We start from the raw sequence: 23,876 nt of genomic DNA on the forward strand, positions 1-23,876 counted from the left end.
CAGACGGTACTTTTAAATAAATAAGTCCTATATTTCCAAATATAAGAAGTTAGTTCGTAAGGTTTTAGTTAGTGCAATTAATAGTTTTTCTTCTACTTTAGAAGAAAGTTTTAACAGAAAAAAAAATCGAAATACCTGACGTATATTATGTGCATGGGACCTACGTAATTGGACCATGTTATGTCAAGCTCAGCTGACGGATCAACGACTAATATCGACTTGAAAAAGTCTGGAAATATAACGCAGATTAGCCGTGTGCCTATGAGTCAATTCCTGATTTTTACCACTCATCGTATTATTTTTTGTACTTTATGAAGAATGTTTTTTTTTTTATCTAGGAGCACGTACCAGAAGACTTTACGTACGAGTCCCCCCGGTTATACAGAGTGGAGCTCGGTATGGGCTACTTGGAGCTCCCGCAGCCTGAGGGCGGAGCCCTAACCCGAGATAGACTGCAGACCAGAAACGTGTATATACTGGATGTGCATATTGATGTATTTGTGTGGTGAGTTTTATGAACCTATTTATTGTTGTAGGTTATCTAAACCCACCGTTATTATCTATTTAAGATTTTTGTTTAAAGAAGGGGCTAAGGTAAATCCAGATAAAAAAGAAATAAATAAGAAACTTCAATAAATATTCAAGAAAGATACCTTTTTAATTCTTATAGACAGGTGTCGTCAACTATTTCGGTAAGTAAACCATAAAAAAGGATTGTCAACAATTTCATGAAAATCACAGTCAGGGATCGTCAACAATTTCCATAAATAAACAGGAATTGTCAACATTTTTTCCATAAACAAATATAGATCGTCAACAATTTCCATAAACAATTAAGAATGGTCATCAATTTGTACAGGTTCGGCAAGAAATCATCTCGGCTGGTACGTGCGGCGGCAGTAAAGTTGGCCCACGAGCTATTTAACATGCGACCGCGGCCCGCGCATGCGCTACTAACTAGACTACAGGAGGGCACTGAGACACAGGTAATAGTATACTAAAGCAGTGTTTTTCAATCTTTTTGATTTCGCGACCCTTTTACAGATTGAAATATACTGGCGACCCCCTCGTGTCATAGAAAGCCAAAGAATTATATTATTATAAGGCTACCTACGTTAGGTAATGTTTTTTTTTCTAGTTTGGTATCTATTGTACGTCAGCTTTTTCTTTCTGTCGCCGACCCCCCGAGTGAGGCTTCGCGACCCACAGATTGAAAAACACTGTACTAAAGTTATAGAGGATAGCGCTATAGCTATAGTATTTTGGTTCGTGAATTGTGAGTGAAAGAAACAAGTTGTGTTGGGTCACGTCTGCAATTCGACTATTATAGGAATTGTATTAGAATACGATGTATTTAAGTACTATAAACTTATGGGATGAGAAAATGGCTTATGTGTTTTAATTTAAGTACTAAACGACTGCAACAAGACAATATACTTTCTACTTTCTTTCTCAATTCTTATTTACATGTGCTCACTTGTAGGGCCTCCTTTATTTTTAAAAAATCATATGTTTTCAATTAATTGTCATGTCCAGGTGTTTAAAACGTACTTCGTGGGATGGGAGGAGGTGATCGCTGTGGACTTCACGCGCACGGCGGAGTCCGTCGCCCGCACCGGCGCCGACCTCACCTCGTGGGCCAAGGCGCAGGAGACTAAGTAGGTAACACGCGGTAGAACTGCACAGATCGGCCGTACAACGTAACTTACCGACATACATAACAGTACATCTTATTTGTCGCGTGTACAATACAAATGCTAAGACATGCAGTTAGACTTTTTGTCATATGCATTCCTAAGCTGCGCGTTCATTGGATCAGAATCGGGGCGGACGGAGCGTCATCTTTTACGGATTGCCGATGGGTTGCGTCCACTGCATTCGGATTCAGCATCGGCAATTTAGGTTTTCGTTAAGCATCTGTCATTGCCTATCACACATCGCAAACACGTCAGAACTTGAAAAGTTCGAAATTCGAATGAAGCGTTCACTGCGGATGACGCCATCAGCACAAATACCGATAACAGGCGCAGGATTTCCGCTCCAGCGCACGCAGTACCATAGATATCAAAGAAACAAATCCATCCGCTCCGTACTTGGTGGACGCGCACCTCTAAAGTCGTTTGACATCAATTACACTTAACATATTCCAGGACGGACCTATCAGCGTTATTCACGCCGCGGCAGCCGGACATGTCTCCCACCGAAGCGAAGCAGCTGGCGGACGAGTGGAACGAGGATCTGGAGGCGATGGAGGCGTTCGTGCTGGAGGGCCGGCACTTCGTCCGCCTGCCCGACCACGAGCGCGGCGTGTTCTACAGCTGCGACTGCTACGTGTTCCTGTGCAGATACGTGCTGCCGCCGGACGTGAGTAAAGCGAGAATATGCTATTCTTGTTGTACAGGGAAAGAGTAGTGTTTGGTAAAAATAGCATTAGCAATAATTAATTGTTAAATGCCCATTAGCAATAATTAATCGTACTTGCTAAAAACACCATTGCTAATATTATCGTGCGCAGCAATAGTCTGCGATTATGATGAAAAATTCACGTCCGCGCTGAGATACACCGCAGTGCTGTTAATGAATTGCTATTTTTCACTAGATCTGGGGGCACGGCAGTGCCCCCGCCAAGTCGAGCAAAAAAGCGGCACGGCCGTACCATCCTTTTCTCGAACCAATTCAGGCTCTTTTTGACCCGCCTATAACTTCATTGTGGATAAACCAACGAGCCTAAATTTTCAGTTGCTAAGCAAGCATTGTATAAACACGGTATATTTAAAATTTCATTCAATTTGCACCAGTAGTTTAAGAGCTGTAACTAGTTAAAGTTTCTTAATTTTGTCACTGACTGACAGTCTGACTGACTGACTGACTGACTGACCGATCACCAAAAGTCTAAGGCACTTCTAGCAGACATAGTACCTTCAAATTTAGAATATAATTAGTGTTTAGTGTCTAATATAAGGGAAAATTCAAATATTTCAAAATTTCTGTCCAATTTTCTAGATACACTAACTTCGTAAATAACTTTGTAATCCCGTATAAAGGTATAGGATTACAAAGTTACATTTGCGGCTTATGAATCATTGTACCCGTACCATCAATATCTCCGGTTTATCGTGGGTAGAGAGATCTAGCTAGTGTTTAGTGTCTTTATTAAGGGAAAACCTAATAAACATTTCTACTGTCATACTTATTTAGTAATTATTACTGTCCAGTTTTCTTCTCTTTATCTAACTTCGTGAATAACTTTGTAATCCCATATGTACAAGTATAAGATTACAAAGTTATATTAAATGCAGTTTATGAATCATTGTACCGGTACCATCGATATTTCCGTACGTATATTCGAAGGAGTAATAGTTGTAGATAGGTATCTATATATATGAAGCACTAGCTTTTGCCTGCGGCTTCGCTCGCGTGGAATTAAAAAATCGCGTAAAATACGAATATTCTTGTAAACCTCCTTTGGAAACTGACGTTTTTTCAAGACCAAAAGTAGCCTATGTTACTCTTCATCCTTTCAACTAAGTCTACGTCAAAAATCAAGTCGATTGGTTGCTTCGCTAGGACGTCAAGGAAGGACAATCAAACAAACAAACAAACAAACACACTTTCGCATTTATAATAATATTAGTAGGTATGGATATTGGATAGTCATGAAAGGCAAGTAGTATAGTAATACTGTATACATAATGATTATATTATTATTAATTGTAAGTTTTATTTGTTTCTTATAAAAATCGTTATTGATAAACAGGGTGCAATTAAACCTACCTGCCAAATTTTTGGGGCTTAGGTATCATTAGGTGAGTCCATTAAACCAAAAAAATAGGGTGTTAATTTTTTTACAATAACATATTTTATCCCAAAAAAAATCGATGCACAATGGTCACTTCATAAGTTAATAATAATTGCAATATTGCGACCGATCTAGTACATCGCACCGCACAGATATCCAGTCGAGACCGGTTATGCGTAGGGAGGCCCGCCGCCCGCCGGTCGCCGGCGACCGTTTAGTACGGAGTACCACGCGCGTAGTTGTATAGCTAACACGTAATTATTTTGTTTGTCACGGCGCCCCCGGCCCCCGCGCTTTAATTAGTGTCTGTTACAATGTACCCTAACCACGATCGAGTGTTATGAAATGTGGAGGCATAGGTGGAGGTGCTACATTTTGAGTGGCGAAAGTTTACGCGGAACCCAGAGACTGTACGAGCAAGAAAGCGTTCCTCGTCTTCGTAACAGCTGATTGATGATTCTCGAATGCAGCAGCTGTACCCTGAATCTGAATCGCGAGACAATCATAGACTCGGATTATGGACAGTTCGCACTTCGCAACACCTGCACACGCCTAGCCAGCCTCGAAGACATGCCTCTGACGAGGTTAAAAGTGACAAAGTTGTGCTTAACAAACTTTTAAAGACAATGTGCAAAACGCGCTAGACTTTGCTTAGAGCAAAACTGATTGCAGTTTGAACTCGTTTGAACTATGCTAAGTGTAGACAAGACGGAAGTAAATAAGATTTAGAGGTGGGTTGTTTTGATTTTTATTTTTAATTAGTTGTACTGTGTACATAAGTTAATTAAATTTTTAAATACGCCTAAGGATGTGGTTTAGATTTATTATACATTTCTAAAGTGCTTATTTTTCGTAATTCTAAAGTTGTAATTTTCGATTCTTTTGATGTGTATCAATTAATTTTATTCTAAACATACCTGTCTACATGTCCTTTACATTTGACGGTCCAAAGTTCGTCAAAGTATGAAGACTATTATCTATTCTGTGGTATGAAGGGAAAATTCGCAACTTATGATAATAACAAGAATGCATTGACGGATTAGTCCTTAATCAAATTAAGCAATTGCCTAGGGCATCACGTCTGAGGGGGCACCAAAAGAGTAAAGGTTCAAAGACCGATTCTAGTTGAGATACGGATAGGGGGGCCCACAGGCATGGATTGCTTAGGGCATCAAGTAGTCTTAATCCGTCACTGCAAGAATGTCAATGGAAGGGCGGGGCGGGGCCGGGCCGCGCATGTGTCCATATTTTGTGGTGTTTGGTAGGATAACTTTCGGAGGCTATTTCTCAAAATTTTAGTACTGAGTGATCATAAAAGAAGAAATACGTGTATTTTTAATTTTAACAAGGATCAATATATTCAAATTTGGCAGGAAGGTTAAATTGCACCCTGTATTTTATAGTAGTAAAAGGTACCAAAAAAGAAGAAAAGTAGGACTCTACAAAAAGAAGTGAGATCCCATCAAAAACATCCTGTAAAAAACCAAGTCTCGCAACTCAGTTTTTATACCGTAAAAATTTATGAGATCCATGCAATACCAAGTCGGTTAATTTATTCAGTCTCTACCTAAGGGACCTTCTGTCTCAAGTTATAACGTAAGTTATTATCATATTAATATTAAAAATCTTTTACGTTTTAAATAAATATATCGACTTGGACATCGCATGAAAACACAATGTATCTTACAATTTATACATAATTATTATATTGTTAGTCTATTGCGCTCCATTTGATTGATGCAGTCCCGTAGTGCCGTGTGATACTGTAGTCTGTATATCTATATGTATAGTGTTATACTAAACAATCTAATCATGCGATGTCCAAGTCGATCTATTTATTTAAAACGTAAAAGATTTTTAATATTGATATGATAATAACTTACGTAATAACTTGAGACAGAAGGTCCCCTATGTAGAGACTGAATAAATTAACCGACTTGGTATTGCATGGATCTCATAAATTTTTACGGTATAAAAACTGAGTTGCGAGACTTGGTTTTTTTACAGGATGTTTTTGATGGGATACAAAATATGCTCGACGCGAGTGGTTCGATGGGAACATATAAACAACAACATAAACAACAACAACAAAAAGCAATAACACGTAGCATGCTGTGACATCAAAATTAGCATGTTAATGAAATTAATAGAAAATAGCATTAATTCGCCCATTACTAGGAAAGAGTATCAGAAACCTTTCAGGAAAGATCGAAGTCAATATCACCTGCTGCATAGGCACTACTGAGAATTTAATCTATTATAAATTCTAAGTGCTATATTTTCATTCGCACATTTTTAGGTTCATTCGCACAATGATAACATAAGCCCCCTAATTAAGTAACTTTGATGAACATGAAATTCATTGCTTATGGTCACAATTTTGACGTTTGACCTTTTTAAAACACAATTCAAACATTTAAAATTTTTAATGTCAATATTTTGACGTTTATTCTTTTTTATTCACACAAAGTTACATAATTGGGGACCAGTGTTAGAATTAAAACCATATAATATGAAGGGTCCACTGCAATAATGATGAACATCCAAAAAAATTTAAATCTTAACAAGTAAAGCCATTCGATAACTTGAAATAATATCTTTAAAATGTATATAGTGTTTCAAACAGCTTGGACCCCCTGGAATTACGCCGAGATGTAGCTTCACTCTGCATCCTCTATCGGTTGTATCACGGGGAGTGCTCTGAGGATTTGTTCGGAATCATACCACCTGCAACTTTTCGCTATCGTCCCACGCGAAAAACATACCATCCTCATCACCTTGATGAGTGGCAGTCTTCCACAGTGCGTTTTTCGCGTAACTTTCTGCCGCGCACTGTAAAACTCTGGAATGAACTGTCACCAGCAGTATTTCCGGACCGATACGACCTGCAAACATTCAAGAAAAGAGCGTATTCCCTCTTAAAAGGCCGGCAACGCACCTGCAGCTCTTCTGATGTTGCGAGTGTCTTTGGGCGACGGTAGTTGCTTACCATCAGGTGACCCGTTTGCTCGTTTGCCTCCTTATTTAATAAAAAAAAAAATACAAAATTAGCAATATCGCTTGTAGTTCCGTGATAAATATGTTTTTTATATATCGGCTACACGGCTAAAACGCTCAACGTCACAGGCGTTTACTTCAAAATAATCTTTAATTCCAAGTTTCGTTATACCATTCTTTTAAAAACCCAATTATCTCAAAACTAACATTTTAGGACATTCATCATTATTGCAGTGGATCCTTCATATACAAACGAGTGTCCATAAATAGGTATTACATTATACATTTTCACTCTAGGACGACGCGAGCGAGAGCTCAGCTAACGGTGACGAGGGAGAAGGGGATGGGACGACCTGGGTGGTGTACTTCTGGCAGGGCCGGCGCGCGCCCAACATGGGCTGGCTGACGTTCACGTTCGGCCTCGAGCGCAAGTTCAAGCAGCTGCGGCGCTCGCTCGAGGTGGTGAGGACGCACCAGCAGCAGGAGAGTCTGAAGTTCCTGGCGCATTTCCACAGGAAGATCGTGATTAGAGACGGCAAGAGGAACGCGCCGCCGGTTAGTTTTTCTTTTCAAGTTGGCAGCATACTATTCAAGTTATGCGTACTTATAGCGTTTACAAATTGTACTATATGATATAGCGTCGCGCTGTTAAAATATGTGTGAGAAGGACAGAGATTTCGTGTCAGCCTTTGTCATTTGCTGCGCGATAGCGTGCGAAATTAAGTTCATGAATATTTGCCGGTCGGTGCGGCGTTGCCCTGCGTCGTTTAACGTCGTTTCAGTTCGACAAACTTCGGTACGGTGTTTGGGTGCGTGCGACTAGACGTATGTGAATTATAATTGCATATTATGTTGATAAAAATGCTATGCAAAAGCTTTACCGTGGCAGTCTCCGAGTGCCACACGTATTTTTTTTAATTATCATTAAAACTCTGAGTGAGGCCGTTGCATTATACTAAGATCTATTATACGTTGTGAGACACGACATCGCGTGTGATAGAGTTGTATATCGTTAATCAATGTAATGTAAATGCAGGCTCGCGGCGCGGCGGGCGTGCAGCTGTTCGAGTTGCGCAGCAACGGGTCGGCACTGTGCACGCGCCTGGTACAGGTGCGACCCGACGCCGCCAACCTCAACAGCGCCTTCTGGTAAGTACTTTGAGCGGACTCAGAAACATTTATATATTAGTTAACTTTCATTTAATCGAAAATCTATGGGGTTAAATTTAACATTTTTATTAAATTAAAGTCTAGTAACAATAAAATGTCTCACATCTACATATAAATAAATATTACTATGTTAAAGCGCAAATCAATAGGTGTGATAGTTTTTCCGTAAAGTGTATTACAAAATATAAACATTGTGGGATATACTAGGGCTCGCTTCGCTCGCCCTGATTATAGGACCCGATGCTGTTTTTATGTTGAATAAAAATTTTAATCGGGGCACCAATTATTATATAATCTAGCAAACACTATGTTTTTTTTTCTTTCTAATTGCAACATCTTAATAATATTCATCATTACAGCTACATACTGAACGTGCCGCTAGAGGGCGGGAGCGAGGAGTCGGCGATAGTGTACGCATGGATCGGCAGCAAGGCGGACCCCGACGCGGCGAGACTCATAGAACAGATCGCCGAGGAGAAGTTCAACAACCCGTGGGTCAGCTTGCAGGTATGATGACTGGTTCTATACCAGCTACACACTCAACGTGCCGCTAGAGGGTGGGAGCGAGGAGTCGGCGATAGTGTACGCGTGGATCGGCAGCAAGGCGGACCCCGACGCGGCGAGACTCATAGAAGAGATCGCCGAGGAGAAGTTCAACAACCCGTGGGTCAGCTTGCAGGTATGATGACTGGTTCTATACCAGCTACACACTCAACGTGCCGCTAGAGGGTGGGAGCGAGGAGTCGGCGATAGTGTACGCGTGGATTGGCAGGAAGGCGGACCCCGACGCGGCGAGACTCATAGAAGAGATCGCCGAGGAGAAGTTCAACAACCCGTGGGTCAGCTTGCAGGTATGATGACTGGTTCTATACCAGCTACACACTCAACGTGCCGCTAGAGGGTGGGAGCGAGGAGTCGGCGATAGTGTACGCGTGGATCGGCAGGAAGGCGGACCCCGACGCGGCGAGACTCATAGAACAGATCGCCGAGGAGAAGTTTAACAACCCGTGGGGGCCGTGGGTTACTTGTAGGTATGATGCTTATGGTAAATAATCCTTTTCCGGCCTCCAACGTTAAGCTGTAGTTGACCACACGATCCTGAATCGCGCTATAATATATACCGGTTTCGGTGACAGTGGCCGGTTTCATTGAAACCAGGCCAGGTACGCAGGAGTAATTTTATAGTGTCCAAGTGTGTGCGCAGTACACAATAGCACTCTCTATTCCTTTACTCTCATAACCCAGTGGGACAGACACGACTGGCGAGAGATCAGGCGCAGGACCGACTTTTTACATGCATGCCCATCCGACGCATGAATCATCTTATTTGTCAGACAATCAGGTGATCAGCCTGCATTGTCCTTGTCCTAACCAAACTTGGAAATAACATGTTTCCAACGCGGGAATCGAACCCACGACCTCCGAGTCAAGAGCCACGCTCTTAACCACTGGACCACGAAGGCGTTTCTTAGGTAAGCGCGATAAAACGTCTGTGATGACAGCGGGCTTCGGCCCTACTGAGGATTGCACCCATTGACATAATTGCACTCCGCTCAGTCGAAAGATCTTTCTACTTCACTCATATATGGAACCATACTGTTTTTATGAGTAAGAGATGGGTCGTAATCAGCAAAACAGGTTGGAGAAGTGTAATTGAATTTTGATAGGTATTATAGCAGTTTGGTTATTTGCATAGAACGGGCAATAAATTGACAGTATTCGATATAAACTTCACACTAAGACTAGGGTTACACCACCAGCTTACACGGTCAGTTCAGTCCATCAGTCTGATCCAGACTGACGAAAGAATGATCGTGTAACCGTGTGATGGACGAACTGATCATTTTTTATTATGTACTTTCCGGCCATCATTCTGGCGTCAGTTTGAGACTGATGGACTGAACTGACTGTAACCCTCGTCTAACAATGTCCACCAGGTGGTGACTGAAGGCAGCGAGCCGGACAACTTCTTCTGGGTGGGCCTCGGCGGTCGGAAGCCGTACGACACGGACGCCGACTTCCTCCGACACACGCGCCTGTTCCGGTGCTCAAACGAGCGCGGCTACTTCACCGTGTCGGAGAAGTGCACGGACTTCTGTCAGGTATGACGTGAAAATATTTAGTATTAACCCATCAATCCCCAGCGACAACCCGGCTGCCGCATAACAAATGAAAATCTATTGTGTCCATTAAGGTAATATACCTAGCGGAATAGAGCAACAATTTTTCATTTCATTTTTCACTTGTGTGAAAAATATGTGTACGTATACACTTACACAAGCATGATTGAACATGAATTCTATGAGATTAAATTGTCAACGTGCGGCACGTGCCGACTGGACGTCAAAAAAAGAGTGCTGCTGTCATGTATCACACGTCTCTTTTTACCACGCAGTGTTACTGATAGTGACATCTCGCTTGCTCAGGCCTTTGTTTCTCTATTCCGCTAGGTATATTAACTTTATGATTGTGTCTGCGATACCCACGATGGAGGTGTTAAGGAAGTTGATTCATTGGCAGATGGATCTACGTATTTTGGTCGAGTAAGCCGACCCCTAGACGATCAATTGTATTGTGCAATATTACGCTTCAATTTTATTGAACAGTTTATTTGACGATAATTATATTGAAGGCGCGCGATGTTCAATATGAACCCTAGACGATCAATAATTAAAATTGCTCGTCTAGGGTCCCGTTTAGTTCAAGGGACAAGGTATTATGGTCATAATCATCTGGGTCAAGCCCATCGGACCAGATGTTGACTTTATGACAACATAATAAAGCAAAAAAGTTAAGTCAGATTAGTGTGACCCTCAGGTGGGACCGCAGTGTAAGCATTGCTGTTAAACAAGTTCTTCATTATATTACAAGGTTCAAACACTTACGGATTTTGTCGCGGAGCACTTTGATTAATCCCGACGTTTCGGCTACTTAACAGCGGCCGTGGTCACGGGTGAGGTGACAGGCGTCCAATTTATTGAAGTTCTTCAACTACCCAAAGATTCATCAATTTTTTGTTTGCGTTCATGTTATTATTTCTGCCAAAACTGATCTCAAACAAAATATGTTTTGCAATTTTCTCAACAACCTACTCAAGTCCTTATGCTATGTGTGATCTAATTTTAAGGGAGATCGCAGACGACAGACTTTTTGTGCGATCGAGTCTGATCTGATCGAAAAAGTCTGTCGTCTGCGGACTGCGATCTCCCTAAACCTACTCAAGTCCTCATGCTATGTGTATTTGCCAGGACGACTTGGCGGACGACGACATAATGATACTGGACAACGGGGAACAGGTGTTCCTCTGGCTCGGCGCCAAGTGCTCAGAAGTTGAGATCAAACTCGCCTACAAGTCTGCACAAGTATGTAATATGTTGAATACAAAAATTCTATACAAAACATACATTTTGGTGCAGTAAAATCTTTTCTTCTTCTTTCTTCTTTCTTTCACAAAATTCTGTGTGTTCAACTCTTGTTAGTTTTATCAAGATCAGTCCTTTTCTCCAGTAAGCAACAAAATATACATGCTAGACTGCATCAGGCATATATTATTTTAATGAAATTATAGTCTGTCAAGAAAGTGAAGAAATTAAAAAGTGGCAACATCGCAGTTGATTTGAAAGGGATGACCTTTCAAATCAATCTAAGAAAAAAAACCGGCCTTTTTTGTTTTGACTATAACTTGACCTCAGGTAAATCTCAATCGAAACTATTTTTTCGGCCTTGTTGAACACAAGTTTAATTATCAAAACTTTAAAATACCAGCAGTTTATTGACGATATTCTATAATTTAGGTGTACATCCAACACATGAAGACCGTGCAACCGGATCGGCCGAGGAAACTGTTCCTAACACTCAAAGATAAGGAGTCAAGGCGGTTCACCAAGTGCTTCCACGGCTGGGGGGATCACAAGAAACCACCAGAGTAAACAACAACTCTAATACTATAATTTGAACTATACTAAAAGCCATGGATCTAGACACATAACTTTATTGACACTCAGCTGTGTGTAATATAGTTGTGTTTACCTCAAAAATTTTTGTATTACCTAAATAAATACCTGTACCCTCTATTTATCAGAAAAAGTACTGAGGTCTTGATGTCTCTTAAAATTTACTGTTGTCCTACTGAAAGTACACTGCTTTCCAAGGGGCATTGATCTACATATTATTATACTAATTTTTTTTTTTCATGAATTAATTTAGCCAAGGTATGTGTTTAACTTGCATATCCCGCCATCCCTATGACCTGTTAGTATTAAAACTATTTATTGTTGATATTATTACAGTATTTTATAGTATGTAACCCAAAACTCAAAGCAAATAGGCATAATAACTCTGAAATGTTACTACAACTATTGAGATATTTTGCATTTTTAATTTTTAAAATCAATAATTGTTATAGCAACATCAAAACAAATTGATTTTATTTTCAACTAAAAAACTGTGTTACCTGAAAATTGCTATTATTGGATAAGTAATTAAGAATATTAGTTTTTTCCATTTGCCTATTTATAGTACTACTCAAAGAAAAATCAAATCGTTAGTCATGTGAGAAATTCCTGGACACAAATGGTATAAGAATTTGTCTCAGTTAAATTTCAGAAAGAATTACAATATTTGATAATTAATAATTTGTTTAAAGGAGTACAGGGCTTCCATAAGGGCACTATTAGAAATAAAAGACTGAGTCATGCCATTTTGTAGTTTATTTAATGACTGTCACTTGTAAAATTAAAGTGAGATTACTGTATTCAACATTAGACCTATTAGTAGAGAGTATATGACTAGTTTTGTATTGACAACACAAATATTCGAGACATGGGAAAATGTAATGCATTTACATAGTCGACTTGTATATAGAATATAAATAATGTAATTTTTATGTACTTATATTACGACAGCATGTAAATAATAGAATTTTATAATGAACTAAACTAAAATTATTAAATAAACTGCTACAATGTTTCAATAAATTAATTTAAACTAAATGAGGTTTTTTTCTTAAAAGCTAACATGAAACAAGTATGTAAAAGGTGTGTTTTAAAAGAAGCAAATCACAAAATACTGTAGATCTTAACAAACTAGGTTTTAATCGTCGTCATCGTCATCATCAGAAGGTACAAACAACTCATTCTCCTCCAGGAAATTGGCAATGTTCTTACTTATTGCGGCTCCTATTAGTAGCCCTGGTATCACCGCGCCCACAATACCTAATAGTCCAAAGGGTGTTTTCTCTGGTTCTGGAAGAATAGCACCAGTGGGGGTGGTAGTTGCTGTCCTTTTAATCACAACTTGCTCTTTTTGTGCTAAAACCTTAGACCTTGCCATCAGGCGGGTCAAACGTATGATAGACATTTTAATAGCTTATTGGCTTATGTTAATTTCACAGAATATCTTCTATTAATTCAGTCTTCATTACAAGAAAATTTTTAGAAAATACCGTAAACCGGGGTGAATAGAATTGAAGGGGGCAATAGGAAAAAAACTTAGGATAAGTTTCAATGTTTTTTATGGCAAACTCGGTATCCCCAGTAAAAAACCCGCAACTTTATAAATTTGTTGATATCATTCTCCTTAGTCTGGCAAATTTTTATGTGTGGCTACATCGCTAAAACTGACAAAATTTAATTTCAAAGTTGACAACAAAACAAGTCGTTTTAGACGAGCGAGTTTGAACCTCCGCATTTCGGTGAATTTTGGTCATAATAGTTTATAGTTTTCTTCAAAATGCGGTCAGTGCTGTTATAATATATTTTGATAAAGTTATTAAGGTAAAAATATGCAGTAAGTATACAAAATTGTTCTTTATCCGTAAGCCTTATTTTCTTTAAATTTTTGGGGTGATTAGATACACTAAAGGGGTGAATAAACACGCCTGAGAGGTTAATAAGCACGCAAATATGGTTAATAGACACGGCCAAGGGGTTATTAGTTACGAAAGAGGGGTGATTAGCCATGATTATGTCAGGGCTGCCACAAAGTTTGTTGTGGTTATCTGCAGTTTAAATTTATCTTTTAGTTACTTAAAGCGTTTTTAATTTTCTTGATTATTTTTTAATCCATTCAATATTATTTAATTTTATTCATTCTTAACAGAATAATATAAATTAGTAAGGTATTTCATTTATTTTTGTAAATATTTACATTATTTTATTTCTCAGATACAATAATGCCTCGAAAATATATTAATATAATTTTACTTTTAATTTATACTAATAAATAATTAAAGAAACTTTCCCAAGTTTGCTTGCCTTTATCCAATAAAGAATATATAGGGAAACTGTAACGAGGCAGCCCTACGAAAATTTTCCAATCACCCCTCAGGTGTGTCTTTTGTCCCCTGATAAGTAGTAATTAGAAATTACGTATATTTTGTGTCTTTTTTTAATAACTACAAACATATCCGAAGAGAAACAAATTTATATCAATAGTTTGGCCTAAGACTCAATATATACACGACTAAAAAAGTGGGTATCCGTTCTGCAACCTTACGAAAATAATTACCAAACTTCGAAGACCTATCTATTCACCCCAAATTACGGTATCTTAGGTTTTCTAAAAAAAACACGGCCTTCGGATTCGAGCTGTCAAATATTTGACAATGACATTTTCTTTTTTTTATCGTAATTAAAAAGGGTCAAGATTAGCATGACCTACGAGACACCAAAACATTTTTTACGGTTTTTGTCTGTATGTCTGTCTGTCTGTCTGTTTCGGCTAATCTCTAAAATGGCTGGAGCGATTTTGACGGGACTTTTTTAGGCACATAGCTGATGTAGTAAGGAATAACTTAGGCTACTTTTAACCGACTTCCGAAAAGGAGGAGGATATATTTCACCTTTGTTTAAAAAGGAGACTTTTTCTCCTTTTTATTATCTTTGTTCTCACATTTTGCTGACGCGGACGAAGTCGCGGGCAACAGCTAGTATTAAAATAAGTGTAAGTAAAAAGCTTTTTACTATTAAATATTTTTATTCATGCATATATTTAATATTTATGGTAAAAAGCTAAAATGTTATAAAAAATTCGGCTGTTTTTACGTAACATCTAGATTCTAAATTCTAGTCTAGACTGCGTTTTTGACCGGAAAAAAGTAGAAGAGGAATAACTGTCAATTTTGAGAAAATGTCACAGATGTCACACATTTGGTAAAAAATATGGCTGTATGGGCAACGCTCCCTTTGCCTGTCCCGACCGGGACGAATTAACAAAAAAAAAAAATGGTAAAAAATATTGTCAATAGTGTCAATTGAACAAAAAATAATATTGATAATGTTTGTGGTTTTGTTCAAAATAAATTAAATAAAAAGATGAATATAACTTTAACAAGCTTGGAAGCATTGATTTGTAAGTATTCTATATTGATGGTCGATAATTATTAATTGCCTCTTTTACAAATTGTTAATAGAAAATCATTTGTTTTCCTTAAGTAAAAGCGACACATGAATCCCTGCCTAAACCTGATGCTGCGGCCGTGGAAGCGTTCTGCTCGATCATGCGGGACTCACCAGATGGTCCCCAGCTAGCGGCACAAGCCCTAGCCGCTCGCGTGCACTCGCGCAACCCAAAGGAAGCCCATCTAGCGCTATTAATGTTGGATCAATGTATGAGACGCTGCGACGCCAGCTTTCACGCCGAAGTTGGAAAATTCCGCTTCCTTAACGAAATGATAAAACTCGTATCGCCCAAGTACTTAGCAGACCAGACTGCGCCCGGCGTCCGTAAAATGGTATGTTACATCTTGAGTTTATACTGAATAAAACAGTAGTTTGATTCTTATCGTCGAAAATTAATCTTGCAATGGGTCATTGCGTCAAAACTATGTCTAATGGTTTGATACAGTCTGGGTACAGAGAGATAAAAATGCCAATTCTAAATCTTATTATGAGAACAAACTAAAAAACTATTATTTGTAGGTATTACAGCTTCTTCAAGCATGGTCACAGCAGTACCCTAAAGAAACTAAATTTAAAGTTGCCTTTGATATGCTCAAAAGTCAAGGAGTTATAAAAGAACCTCTGCCTCCTTTGGTCACTGAAGACCCACCAACAGTGAAGCCGAGGAAAAGTGCTATATTTGAGGATGAAGAAAAATCTAAGCTGCTGCAAAAACTGCTTCAAAGCAAAAAGCCTGAAGATTTACAACATGCTAATAGATTAATCAAAACTATGGTCAGAGAAGTAAGTTGAATACTACTATAATAATGTAGTGATTTTAATGATGAGTCTTTTAAAATATATTTTAATATTTAAGAAGTCATTAAGTAAATATATGAAATTGAGAAAAGTGATTAAATGTAATTAAAAACCATTACAGGATGAACACCGAATGGAAATCAACTCTCGTAGATCACAAGAAGTGTTAGCTGCGTTTGACAGTGCAGAACTTCTGAAGGATTTGTTAAAGAATGCAGCAGATGCTTCGGCTGATGAGGAGCAGTTGATACATGAGTTGTATGAGAGCTGTGTCCGACTCAGGCCTGTGTTGCAGCAAATAGCGTCTACTGATGGTGTGGAAAGCCTTGGTATGTTTTCGTACATATTATCAATTTCAATTAGTTTATTTATATTCATTGTAGTGAACATTAAAAATGGATTTTTTATTTTATTTGATTGATTCAATATTTAGATCTTAATTAAAATATCACCTAAGTAATTTTTTAAACATAATATTACAGGTACAAAATCTCAAAACACTTTCACTTATGTTAATTAATAAATAATATGTTTAGTGGCTTTCTTACAGTTTACAATATTAACTCAAGTTACACATTGTTTTAACAGGAGACATAATTTATGCTAGTGATGTAATTGACGAAGTAGTTGAAAAATACAAGCAATTTGTTGCTGAGAAGAATAAACAGAAGGACACAAAGGATGAAGGGGAAACAAACTCTGATAGACTTCTAGACTTTGCTGGAGCTGATGTGCCTAGTCAACCTAAAGCTACAGCTATTGATGACTTAGGAGATATATTTTCAAGTGATGCAGCCACAAACATTGCTGAACCACTGAAACCTGTCAATTTAATGAGTAATGGTAAGATATCACAATAAAAGTGAAGAAGTTGTAAGAACATTTGATTCAGTTCAAGAAATTATTTGATTATTGTTACAAAAAATTATGTATAAGTAGCTTTGCAGACAACGGGGCGGGGCGGGCTTTTTGTCCGCGGACATGCCGCGCCGCCAGTGCCAGCTGGGCACCTGCGGCGCGGTCTTTTTGCCCGCCGTGTGCGTCGGTAATAAAGGATTCCCTTTGTGCTATCGGTCGCGGCGAAATTGACCGGCTCACCTCGCCCCGTCGTTTGCAAAGCGCCTAATTATTGTTGGTCATATCTAATAAATGTTGATCGCATAAAATTTTATGCCTTACAGAGGATGTAGAACTATTAGACGACAGAAGCAATAAAAAAGAAGGTTGGAAAGACTTAGATAGTCTGGGACAAGAAATGCTTAAACAGTCACTACCTGAAAATGCTAAACGTCTCGACAATTTTAAGTAAGTTATTTGATACACTATAACTTTACTTGAAAAATTATTATATAATCATAATTTGTCTGTCTTTTCCAGCAAAAAGCCTAAGAAAATACCAATGAATGCCATAGAAAAATCCAGTCCAAAACACGAAGCAACTAATGCAACTTCCCTCTTGGACTTTGATTTCTTCACAACTAAACCCGAAGTTAAAACCACACCTGCTCACCGTTCCAAGCCAAACGACGACGCTATGGTCGATATAAGCGACCTCACGAATGGATCTCAAAACAACGGACACAGCCCAATAGACAACATACTAGATTTGAGGGTACCTTTAGAAAACGACACCAAAAACACTCAAAAAGTAGAGAGTAAGGAAATCGAACGGGAAAAGAATAAAAGTGATATTAAATCATTGACGGATATTAATTTGACTCTAAATAGTGTTAAGCCGAGTAAAGTACCACCTCTTACAGTGTATGAGGAGGCGGAAGGAGTGACTGTGGTCATCCACTACTGCCAGAACAAACCAAGACCGGATGTGAATGTTCTTGTTATTTCAACGACCAGCAAAAACACTACGCCGATCACTGACTATAAGTTCCAAGCTTTGCCACCAAAGGTAAACTTTCAGAAACAAATTTGTGTTTTTCAATAGTTACTGCTCCAGTAGCCCTAGCACGGCCACCAGTAGAAATGCGAAAGTATAGACAAACTTTGGACATAAACTAAAGGTGCTGTTCCGATCTTTACCGCGGCCAATCGCGACCGACAAAAATTCAATTAAAATGCCACTTTATTACAGACTATAGTATATGTCATAGAGTAGGATATTATTTGAATTTTTTAGGACTAAAGTCTCTCATAAAGTGGCATTTTAATTGAATTTTTGGGAACGAAAAAAGATCGGAACGCTACCTTAAGTTTATCTCCACAGTTTGTCTATACTTTCGCATTTCTACTGATGGCCGTGCTAGGGCTACAAATTACCTGAGCCCCAGTTCAGACACCACGGGAGCCGCGCCGTTGAGAGTTTATCCGATTCGTCCGATTTACTTATACTGCTTAAACACAACTTATGACACGCCTTTACGCGTTACAACTTACAACGAACTTACAAACTATACCGCGCGGTTTCTGCTTTTCTGCTATGCTCAGCTTTGTATCTCGTAAAAATAACTTGAAAACTAAATGTTAAGTACCAAAGAATACATGAGAATAAATATTAAAGACTAGATGACGCCCGCAACTCTGTTGCGCTTTCGTTTATCGCACGGGAACCGTACATTTTTGCGTGATAAAAAATAGCATATGTCCTTTCCTGGGCTCAAAATATGTATCTCCATACTAAATGCTTGTTTAGAAACAGTGGGAACCGCGCGGTTCCCGTGTAGAAACCTGAAGAATGCTGTAATACAACGCCTTTGCAATAAGCTGCGAGCGTTTAATGCTTTGTTCAAACCTACGCGACCAAGCGACTGCGAAGCGGGAGCGTCAAGTTGTCAAATGGTTTTAAAAAAGAAGTCTAGTTATGTTATATGCTTCGCAGTCGCTTGGTCGCGTAGGTTTGAACAAAACATAAAACGCACGGGTCCAAACCACGCGGTTTCCGCTGTTTCTGAACAAGCATAAAATTTCAGCAAAATCGATTCAGCGGTTTGGGCGTGAAGAGGTAACAGAGGAATTTATAATATTAGTATGGATTTACTAACTTTTATAACAAACCTTTGCAGGGTTGCAAAGTCCGTCTACTAGAAGCATCTGGAAGCACGCTGCCGGCCTACAACCCGTTTCTACCACCGCCCGCCCTCACCCAGCTCCTGCTACTGGCGCATCCGCCCGCCCAAGACAAGCTCACTCTCAAGTTCGTCATCACATACAATGTTGAGGAGGAAACAGTCTCAGAAATCGGCCAGGCCGAGTTTCACTTGCAGGACTAGTGGTAAGAGCAGTAGAAGAAAATATTTTACAGATACTATCAGAGAAATCGATTTAGAGCACTGACCTCCAATATACAAGTACCTACGCTGGACTTTTGATATCCTTTGAAATGACAGCTGTTTATTTTGCCTATTTGAAGCGGAATCAGCGCCCCCAATGCGGTGGAAGAGAACTAAATCTGACGTAACTTGCAAATGGCCGCTTAATCGTTATTGGTTGTACATCACTAGTATTAGTTCCAAGTACTCCCACTACTGCTATCAGTGCCAATATAGCGACTTTCAAACGTCTTGGTTACGTCAGATTTAGTTTTCTTCCACTGCATTTGGGGCGTTGATTCCGCTTCAAATATGCACAATAAACAGCTGGGTATCTTAGTCCAGCGTACTTGTTTAATGGAGGTCAGTGATTTAGAGTCATGAATGATGAAGGACCAAGATTATTTGGTTGGGTTATGTCAAGCCCAACTGAAAAAATAATATAGGTCCTCAATCTGCATATGAATGAATTTCTCTTATAGTACTTAATATTTGATTTGCGTCAAAAAAGTACTTATAGCAAAAAAAATCATTATGCACTCAAGAAGTTACTTAACAGTTAAAACTCATAGCTAGCAAAAAATGCGATTTGTTGGATGTTTTTAAAAGTCTGCTAGGGCTTGTCTAGTCTAGGCATTTTTGTTAATCCAAAGTTGAATCCGGACTGAAAATATAAAGATGGAATTTTATGTTTATTAATGTTTGATCTCATTTATGACAAACTGACGAAACTAGTTACTAGACTTATATTAAATAAATGTAAAATGTGTTTGTCCCACGAAATATTTTAAATTTGACGCACATTATAAATGACTGGAAAAATATACTAAAATTGTACTTAGTTGATAGAAAATGTTTATAAAAATTGTATGTATTGCATTTAATTGGCTCTAGTCTAATAATTTAGTTTTAAACATTCCAATGTATAAAGACATATTAAGATATTGTTATTATAAAAATATGTTTTAAGTTGTGTTCAAAGTACTCTGAGTTTATGAAAAGAAAATTAGGTATATATTTTTATTGCTAAGCAGTATAAAATAAGCATTTTGTTTTGTAACTTTTTGCTCTGCGCGCGAGTTCTTTTTTTTTAAGGGCAAAAGGCCCACCACACATTCCCACCACTGCAACTCCTGTGTTCGCCAGGATCAACAGTGGTAACCAACCACAAAAACCCTTTGATATGAAATCGCGCGCGAGTTTAGTGAAATCGGCAGATCGACTGAGTATCTGAAGACAGCTTAGTGCAACAGGCGTTTGGCAGCAGATATTTTACTATGCCGCCAAAGCCTGTCGCAAGATTTATAATACTTTGAGAAAAGAAAAGTAGCAGGGCTACGCTTATCTGAAAGTGACAATTTCTCGAAACTCGCACGAAAAATAAAGCAACAGCTCCCCAAGATAACTTAATATGGAATTAAAGTTGAAAACAATATTTCAAGACTAGGAACATTGGTGACCCCGTTGTTTTAGGCTTCTTAGTTCTTACAGACGAACGGCACTTGTCGACGGCTGCCGACGACGTGTGCCGTCGACAAGTGGCGTACGTCTCTAAGCAGTAAAAAGCCTTAGGATCGCGTTACAAATTACAAAAAAATTAAAATATTTTTTTATTTCCAAATTGGTTATAAATTATTAACACTTTTAGAAATGTAGATAGGATATAAATACCACTGGTTATTCAATGTTATGTTTTGATTTATAAACATGGTTTCTTTGAGTATTTGTTAAGCCTTGCTGTTCATCGGCTAATATTTAATGTAAAGAAAATATTTAGGATACATACAATATTTCTCATACAAAGTTATTTTTAAGATGCTAACCTGCAAATACTTGTGAAGGCACAAGCTGCATTTATACATGTTAACAATTCGATTTGTTGTGCAATACAAATGTCATAAATTATTATTTAAGAATAAATGTATACTTATTGCTTATGTGTGGAGTTTGGTTCTACACCCAAATATCGTTAAAGCCTGCCTGTCAAAAAAGAGTAGACGCTGAACTTAATTTTCTAATCGTAATCAGCAACGAATTGTGGTATTTTCGCCTCGTATTTTCACTGATAACGTTTGTACACTTTTAATATCATATTATTTGGTTTAATAAAGTTTTTCAATATTTGAATATGTAATGTAAATTGTATGTATATTATGTAAATCTGCACCATGTATGAATGTAGTTGCAAATAAACTTTATTATTATTAATTTAAAATTAATAGTGTTCGGCGTCTACTCATTTGACAAGCTTAGTATAGTTTAGTCATATAGACGTCTAAGTCGTAAAAGATGCTGTTAAGAGAAAGAATATCAAGGCAAAAAGCACACAGCACTAACCTTTCTCTGGAGCTGCTTCTTAAGGCGGCTTTTGGATTCCTGTTCTTTCGATTTCACATGATAACATACATAGTTCGCGGCTGTTAAACGCTGATTGCCAAGCTGATTGCAGTTTCAGCTACCATACGGTGGTGCGAATTACGAACGCTACGAAAAGAACGCGCGCGGAGTCGCCGCGGGTTATGCAGTAAAGGCGCCACACAAGCGCGTTATTATCGGTCGATAATATCGCATGCGATATTGCGATAATGCGTCGCGATTCCTTGCACACAGCTGCGATTTAACGTCCGATATTTCTTACGAGAGAACGCCGGTTATTATCGCAGGTGTGTGTACGGTCGTTTGCGTCCTGATACAAAACATTCTAGAACTCATATCGGAATATCGCAGGTCGGAGAAATTCAATTTCTTTATTTGCAAAATGTGTCTTAGTAAAGATGTTAGTAGATTTCACAATGCCCACATTTGTCCAACTGGGCATGCATATGTTTAGCTTATAAACTATAATATAAAATTTGTATTATTAATTATATTCCAGATGTGTTGTATCACACTTTTATTCAAGAAGCTAATAATAATTTGTACATGGTTCATATTACCAATTGTCAACAATTATAATTAATGAGACAACAAAATCTATTATATTATTTAATTATATTTTATGGAGAATTATTATTATTTTACAAGTCCTACTTCCATTGCGGTGTTATTATCCTTCAACTACATGACCATCCTAATATGTACAAAATGTACTGAAAACAGATATCGCAATAACGCATGCGATATTATCGACCGATAATAAAGCGCCTGTGTGGGGGAGCCTTAACTGGGTAATGGTGAGGGTAGGTGGGAAACTTAACCGCTCAAGGTTTATATACTACCCTACATATAAAATAAAATTAACTGCCAGAGTTACTTGAGTTACTTTACACTTTAATTAACTCTTGCAGGGCTACTTTCACAGTAAACTTCACGAGGGACACATACCAGACTCTAAATTATTTTCACTCTGTTTTTTTACACTCTTTCGATATTAGATAATAATTGCATATTAGAGTTTGGACAATAAAACTAACATTACATTATCAAATTTTATTTATATACAAAACTATTTACAATATAAATGCGATGGCAGTTGTGTTCAGTCAAACAATTACATATTATTTATCGGCCAAAAATGACCGATTCCAGTACAGGAAGTCGGGAGCTTGCTATTTGATTTTTATTTAATCATTATTTCTAGAAATATTATCAAAAAACTATTGATGTCACTATTCTCATTAAGTCATTAGGAACTAACATTTTATTCTTATTTATTGTTATGAGCGTTATAAGATTCTTAAACGGGCCCCTAGACGATCAATTTTATTGTGCAATATTATTGACAGTCTAGGGCTAATATTGAACCTTTCAATCTTATTGTCAAAAAAGTTGTTCAATATTATTGTAGGTTTAGAGGCTGCCTTAGACATCAACTTAATCTTTAGTATCGATTGAATTTGGTCTGTATTATATTTCTCAGATACAACAATTTCCGCAGCTTATCCCGCGTAAATAAGATATTTCACAGACAAATTAGTCCACAAAAAATATCCTATGATCCTTCACGTGGTTTACTTATCTGTGCCAAATAATAGAAAAATTGCTCCAGTAGTTCGTGAGATAAGCCCTTTCAAATAAATTCCCACGTTTTGTTTGCAGATTTTCCTCTATTTCTTCGCTCCTGTTAGTCTTAGCGTGATAACATATAGCCTATTATAGCCTTCCTCGATAAATGAGCTATCTAACACTGAAAGAATTTTTCAAATCGAACCAGTAGTTTCTGAGATTAGCGCGTTCAAACAAACAAACAAACTCTTCCGCTTTATAATATTAAATAAGTATAGATTATAGAATTCTGATTTAGTGTCTAGTAATTTCCCCATTAATATAAAACATGTGTTCATATAACTTTGCATAATAAATAAAGATATGTCTTACATATTGAAAACAACACGACTAAGAAAAGCATGCGTACATATTACATATTTTTCACAATTTTATTTTCACATGTACTTTCTCTCCTAATTCAAACTTAGTATTCGTCCTGTCACTTTGCCTCTTTCACAGGTA

At 38.0% G+C, this 23,876-nt stretch overlaps 3 protein-coding genes across 3 annotated transcripts in view; 2 read left to right on the forward strand and 1 right to left on the reverse strand.

Moving 5' to 3' along the window:
- LOC121733300 (protein flightless-1) overlaps positions 1-12,377 on the forward strand; it is a 28,374-nt gene extending 15,997 nt beyond the window's left edge. Inside the window, exons 14-23 of the mRNA XM_042123516.1 lie at positions 339-505; positions 860-986; positions 1,537-1,658; positions 2,151-2,364; positions 7,094-7,351; positions 7,833-7,945; positions 8,326-8,473; positions 9,904-10,068; positions 11,215-11,328; positions 11,761-12,377. Coding sequence (XP_041979450.1) covers positions 339-505; positions 860-986; positions 1,537-1,658; positions 2,151-2,364; positions 7,094-7,351; positions 7,833-7,945; positions 8,326-8,473; positions 9,904-10,068; positions 11,215-11,328; positions 11,761-11,895 — 1,563 coding nt within the window. The 3' untranslated portion in view covers positions 11,896-12,377. The remainder of the gene's footprint in view (positions 1-338; positions 506-859; positions 987-1,536; positions 1,659-2,150; positions 2,365-7,093; positions 7,352-7,832; positions 7,946-8,325; positions 8,474-9,903; positions 10,069-11,214; positions 11,329-11,760) is intronic.
- Positions 12,378-13,009: 632 nt separating this feature from the next.
- On the reverse strand, positions 13,010-14,591 carry LOC121733305 (essential MCU regulator, mitochondrial). The gene is made up of 2 exons (XM_042123520.1): positions 14,514-14,591; positions 13,010-13,408 (listed from the first exon to the last, which is right to left on the reverse strand). Exon 2 carries the CDS (start codon positions 13,322-13,324, stop codon positions 13,058-13,060), a length of 267 nt encoding a protein of 88 aa, XP_041979454.1. The 5' UTR covers positions 13,325-13,408; positions 14,514-14,591; the 3' UTR covers positions 13,010-13,057.
- A 617-nt stretch (positions 14,592-15,208) lies between these two features.
- On the forward strand, positions 15,209-19,533 carry LOC121733301 (ADP-ribosylation factor-binding protein GGA3). Its single transcript, XM_042123517.1, has 8 exons — positions 15,209-15,316; positions 15,400-15,698; positions 15,886-16,149; positions 16,286-16,493; positions 16,753-17,007; positions 17,346-17,469; positions 17,542-18,070; positions 19,182-19,533. The coding sequence occupies exons 1-8, from the start codon at positions 15,280-15,282 to the stop codon at positions 19,386-19,388; spliced, it is 1,923 nt and encodes a 640-aa protein (XP_041979451.1). The 5' UTR covers positions 15,209-15,279; the 3' UTR covers positions 19,389-19,533.
- The last annotated feature ends 4,343 nt before the right edge of the window (positions 19,534-23,876 follow it).

The sequence above is a fragment of the Aricia agestis genome, chromosome 13 (assembly GCF_905147365.1).
Source record: "Aricia agestis chromosome 13, ilAriAges1.1, whole genome shotgun sequence".
In the NCBI taxonomy this organism is placed as follows: domain Eukaryota; kingdom Metazoa; phylum Arthropoda; class Insecta; order Lepidoptera; family Lycaenidae; genus Aricia; species Aricia agestis.

What these genes read in the sequence shown, in the direction of transcription:
- LOC121733305 (XM_042123520.1), bottom strand. Translation starts at nt 13,324, where the DNA reads ATGTCTATCATACGTTTGACCCGCCTGATGGCAAGGTCTAAGGTTTTA.
- LOC121733301 (XM_042123517.1), top strand. Translation starts at nt 15,280, where the DNA reads ATGAATATAACTTTAACAAGCTTGGAAGCATTGATTT. An exon ending in CGCCCGGCGTCCGTAAAATG is followed by an intron (nt 15,699 to 15,885) that starts GTATGTTACATC and finishes TATTATTTGTAG; the next exon opens with GTATTACAGCTTCTTCAAGC. An exon ending in TGATGGTGTGGAAAGCCTTG is followed by an intron (nt 16,494 to 16,752) that starts GTATGTTTTCGT and finishes TTGTTTTAACAG; the next exon opens with GAGACATAATTTATGCTAGT.